We start from the raw sequence: 5,604 nt of genomic DNA, 5'->3' as shown, positions 1-5,604 counted from the left end.
TGAAGAGGTCACAAAACCAACACACTACCATCCAAAGGTTTGAAGTTGGTTACTATTTTTAACAATTCTGAGTGTCTTATGCTCAAAGAAAAAACAGAAATGTGTAATATTACAACTTAAAACACCTTTTATATTTAAATATATTTGAACTGAAAATATCAGGTGATGCCACAGAAATCAGATGTTGTTCTAAGTAAGGGATAATGTACATCCAGCCGGTTATCATCTCAGAATAAACCAGAGGGGTCTTGCATCAGCCTGAAGGGGTTTATTCTGAGATAACAACTGGCTGGATGTACAGTATCTACTACTACACAGGTACAGTATATATATAATGATTTGCTTTTTAGATTTTTTTTTAATTTATGTTGAAGTTTTCGATTGTGTCTTGCAGTGGTTAAGTGTTTTCAGACACAAGATGGTGCCAGAGAGTCAACGATATTGGAGTGACTCGTTAAGCATATTAGTAGTACCTGTCAAGATAACTCATAGTACCCGGATGAGCGGTGTGTTATTCAAATTGGCAGTTGTTATCTAGGAATAACATACCACTGGATGGCGCGATTGACCAATCAGAATCAAGTATTCCACAGAGCTGTGTAATAAAACATGGTAAGGTTTTACTTTGCAGGTAGCTGGCTACTGTAAAGCAGTGGTTCTCAACTAGTTCTGGGGAGCCACTGCTTAGCACATTTTATATGTCTCCCTTTGCTGAACACAGAATTGCATTTCTGATTAAACACTCAACGACATCAGGATCCACTTTTTTTTAAAGAATTTATTTGTTGACAATCTACAAGAACATTTTCAGGCCGATGGTCTTCCCTGAAGGTCTTACTGTAATAGGAAAGACAAAACATTACAGTGAGATTGATACAACATTACAATACACAAACTACCCATACAAAATATCTAATTATGTTTATCAAGGACAAACTCTCATTTCAAGGGGAAATATAACTGAGGGAGAGGTTGCTTCTGAATACTCCAGTGGGTCCTGTCAAACTTGCAGACATGCAGTCAAGTGGCTAGTTTACCTCAAATGAGTGAATGCTAACCACACACAGCATGCTACAAATTAGTAGTGATTTATAAGTCAAATAACAATAAAACAGATCTTTTCATCCGTGTTAGAAACACAGGATCTTTTAAAAATCTGCAAGTGAGGAGGGGCATTGGGATTGAACATGCAAAGCACTTCAAGTAACCGGTCATAGTGGATAACATCAGCACACCATGCCGATTTCCACTCTACCTTCTGAAACCTCAAGTCTTTCACTTCTGAAACATCCGAGGGAGGCAAAAGAGGGCAAAAGATTGGACAAAAATGAGAACTTTCAACTAACAAGTTCTAGAACTGCTCTCTAAAATAGACTTTCATGGTGGGTATGTAAACTAAGCCCCATAAAAAACAGTCTATCTGACTGTCGTATGAATTTATGAACTATTTTCAGAGAGCAATTACAATATAGCTTGTTCTACTGATTACTACTTCACTATTAGTGAGCACACTAGTTTCACTACTCGAGTGGGATTAAACAGAGGTGCCTGTAAAAATGACTTCCAATCACATACTGGTCAATAGAATTAGCCATCAACATAGCAGCTAAATGTTTGGAGTTAACTTTACAGATCACTCCGGACTCTCCTTCCACAGCAGTTAGTCTACGTGTGAAAGTATTTACCTTCTACAGTCCAGATGTACATTTGATAAAGGAGGAAAGATGACAAGTTACACATTAAAACATGTGTTAAGACACTGACAACGAAACAAACATCTATGATGGGCAATGGAAACAAAAGATTTCCAAATCCTTAAGAACTCAAAAAAAAAAAAATTAACATTACCTTCTTGCCAGAAGCACCAACAGAAGCTTTCTTAGTGCCTCTAACTTTTTTCATTCTGTTCTTGCGTTCCTTGCGTTGTTTTCTAGATGTCTTTTTCTTCTCATAAAGGCCATGCTGAGGAAAACAAAAGAGAGCTTTATAAAACATGTAAACGTAATGAATAAAAGATTAATTTCAACTGATAAAAAAAGTCATTTACTCATGCAACTTCAATTTTTCTCTCCATATATAGGAAGCTAAAATAGTTTTGAACAAGGGGGAGTTAACAATTTTCATCTTTTTAAAACAGCAAAGGTCAACAAAAAGGACTCTTGATTAAAAAAAAAAAAAAAAAAGATTGCAATTAAAATAAAATTTAAAAAAAGCTGCAGGTTTGCTGTACTTGTTTGCAAAGCAGCACAATTTCACCAAACATTTTGTGATTATCGAAAAATGACTAAAAATTACTTTTATTACTACAAAATAAAAGAAATATTACTATTGTAAATATTAACTAAAGTGTTTAAGAAAATATCTTACAGTCCAACTGTATAAAATACAATATTAATATTTATGGCCATCTTAATTTCTTCATTCTTAAATATTAAACTTAACTTTGGCATATCTGATCAACACCACACTTCACTCTGAAACATGCAGTGCATACACATAGTCTTGCGATTTAAATTCTATTAATCACGCAATCCTACAAGCATCATGAGTGGCGTACCCTTTGCAGCCTGTATTTGGGCTCATTCTTCTTGGCGTAGTCCAACGAGTCGTAGATCATGCCAAACCCTGTTGTCTTGCCACCGCCAAACTGAGTTTTGAAGCCGAAGACGAACACCACATCTGGGGTGGTTTTGTACATTTTTGCAAGCTTCTCCCTGATCTCTGTCTTGGGGACTGTTGCTTTGCCTGGATGCAGGACATCGACAACCTGAAACATTAACAAAAAATGAATCAGCAACAGCTAAGTGCAAACTAAATTACATTAAGCCAGCATACAAAATCTGCCACAAGCTTACCATTTGCTTCCTTTGAAGCAGCCGGTTTGTCATGAACTTTCTGGTCCTGACGGTGACGGTCTCGTTCTGCAAATAAACATTTGTTAGAAACAGTTGATATATTGAGGTTTAACGGAAAACTGTGAGCTGGGCTGATGTTGAACTTGGATGAAAGCATTTCTCAATGAGCAGAATTCATCATTCTTGTTATGACAATCACATTTCTTACCCTAAACAGTTACTTGACAGCCATGTAAGTTACTGTAAACCCCACCAACATAATTTATTACTTTTATTCATAGCGATATTCAAAATTTCGCGTGAGCAGCTTGTATAGATGCAGAGCAAACGCTGTGAAGCTTAAGACACTTGCTCTTTATATGGTTAGCACTTTAGCTACATTAGCTTCATGGGCTCCATAAGAAACACGGGGGTCGATACAAGTTTTCCACTTATATATATTCCCTATTTCAGGTCAATGGATACATAAATGCCTGTAATGTAATATTTTACCACTCCTAGGCACTGTTAGGAGCAGCACGATGACATGAAGCGACACACCATCACCTTACAGTCTACCGAAAGGTTCGTACACATTATATCCTCTAAATGAAGGCACATGTTGGTTATTATATATATGAAGTGTGCTTTACGGCAACGGTGTCAATATGAAACCGGCGGATGGCGAAGATTTAATTAGATTTTCATAATCATTTGTCCACAATCCACTCACCATCTTGGCGTCGGCTCGCTCAGGGACGAGGAAAAGGAAGAAGGACCTGTAGGTGCCCGAGAATATGCCCGAGTGGTGGTATAGTAGTTACTGCCTGAATGAAAAACGATGCTAAATAAAATAAAATATAATAAAATAAAATAAATATATTTAAGAGACAAGACTTGTAAGATACTGAGATAAAGTGTTATATGGAAATATAATAACCCACAGACCAATAAATTCAAAATTATAAATGTAAGTCACGACTGGATGCTAACGAAAGTGTTTTAAGTATCTGAATTAATTCAATGTCAGTTAATTAAGTTGCTAATATTTCTATTCATATAAGTAAGCAACGAGTAGTAGTGTTTAAAGCATTGATGTTATGAAATTCCGACTTTCTACAGCTAGGAGTCAGTCGCGCGCTATTCAATGACCTCGTATAAGATTACCGATTTATTTATTCTAACAGTCCTGTTGTTTTAATCTGTCATTTGAAATTTGAAAGAAGACACACTTTGAGACTGTAATGTGCACAGACATATTACTGGACACTATGTTTTTCTTACTGTATTCAAACAGCATATGAACTGTAAGAAAAGGTCATGCCCAGCAGACAGTAAACAGCACAACAATGGTGACCATCATCTTGATGGCCCTTCACTTCTTTCTGTTGCATAAAGAGGAAGGATTACATTATGAGTAATCATTAGCAGTTTTTAGTTCAAAAATCGGCCAGATGAAGGCATCTCAGGAGACAGGAACTGAAGCTAACACTGAATTCAGACGTGATGCCTTCCTACCTTGGAATGCATCCTCCGAAGGCAGCATTTATCAGTTTTTGGATGCAGCCTTCATCTTCCCTAACTCTTTAAAGACGCCTATGATGCTCAAGCATGCTGTCTATGAAGGCAGCTTACTTAGTTTGGAGACAGCCATGTGTTTAGTAGAATCCATATTATACATATTGTATACATTTCCTGTTCACTTGCACAATATAATCTCAAAAAAACATGCACACTTTTTTCACCTTTGCAGAAAAAAAACAAAATATGAAACATATGACGAACAAAGAATAAAAGTGCTAGATAAAAAAATATAATTCATGATGAAATTACTCTTAATCATGTCCTTTTAGATGTACTTATATTTTAAAATATCATCTTTTTCATGTGTCATGTTATTAGCTACCACTGAATGAGGCTTTGACATGTAACATCATATCAGAACACAACATTGTATTATGGCTGAAAGCCTCTCTCAAGTGGAAATTGCTACAGAGCAGTGTGGGGCCATCAACAAACTGTAACGCTAATGAGAAGTCTTCTGTGGAAGTGTGTTCATGGGAGCATGTGATCATAAGATGTGTAACACTATACCTCAATGGATGTCTTGTAAGCTACAAGAGCAGATCATTAAATCACTTTCTTTTATATGAAGCAATGCCCTGCTCATACATTAATTTCCCAGATTCATTTAATTAGAGCCAGGGCATTTGTACTTGTATTAATTATGCTATAATATTCTGATGAGCCTTCAAGGGATTAGAATACATTTGGAATCAAGGTGCTCTTGTGGATTTGGATCTGAAAGTGCTTCTCATTGTTTTAACATAGATGAGGATCATAATCAGGATCCTAAAATCAGATATTAAGACTTAAAGAAATTATTCATCTCATGAAATGCTCTCTCATTACTTTCGGTCTTCTGAAAGAACTGGATTAGACATTTCTCAAGCAAACCTGCTGCTGTTTGGACATTATTTCTTGTATTTATTATAACTTTATTGACATTTCCATCTCAACAATTAAAAAAATAAATAAACTAAATTAAAATTAAAATGTTGTATTATAAAATGTAGGCTACTTATTTAGTTCATTGCATCAATTTGTGTAATCAAGAATATGAGAATATGGAAGAATATGCATATTTCTGTATAAATACACTGCCCGTCCAAAAAAATATATATTTCGTTGGACTGCCTTTAGCTTTGATTATGGCACGCATTCGCCATGACATCATTTTGATAAGCTTCTGCAATGTCGCATTAATTTT

At 35.7% G+C, this 5,604-nt stretch overlaps 1 protein-coding gene across 3 annotated transcripts; it reads right to left on the bottom strand.

Annotated features, from left to right (window-relative positions):
• Window positions 1-758: 758 nt before the first annotated feature.
• On the bottom strand, window positions 759-3,699 carry LOC109100671 (40S ribosomal protein S24). Of its 3 annotated transcripts, XM_042769093.1 has the most exons (7): window positions 3,568-3,699; window positions 2,856-2,921; window positions 2,558-2,767; window positions 1,849-1,962; window positions 1,686-1,688; window positions 1,256-1,281; window positions 759-837 (listed from the first exon to the last, which is right to left on the bottom strand). In XM_042769093.1, the coding sequence occupies exons 1-6, from the start codon at window positions 3,568-3,570 to the stop codon at window positions 1,276-1,278; spliced, it is 402 nt and encodes a 133-aa protein (XP_042625027.1). In that variant the 5' UTR covers window positions 3,571-3,699; the 3' UTR covers window positions 759-837; window positions 1,256-1,275. The 3 variants fall into 3 exon arrangements, with proteins under 3 accessions (XP_042625027.1, XP_018969653.1, XP_018969654.1); XM_019114108.2 differs by lacking the exon at window positions 1,686-1,688; XM_019114109.2 differs by lacking the exons at window positions 1,256-1,281; window positions 1,686-1,688 and having other exon boundaries at window positions 3,568-3,697.
• Between the last annotated feature and the right edge of the window lie 1,905 nt (window positions 3,700-5,604).

Source organism: Cyprinus carpio, chromosome A13 (genome assembly GCF_018340385.1).
Source record: "Cyprinus carpio isolate SPL01 chromosome A13, ASM1834038v1, whole genome shotgun sequence".
In the NCBI taxonomy this organism is placed as follows: domain Eukaryota; kingdom Metazoa; phylum Chordata; class Actinopteri; order Cypriniformes; family Cyprinidae; genus Cyprinus; species Cyprinus carpio.
This window is presented reverse-complemented; position numbering and strand designations above follow the sequence as displayed.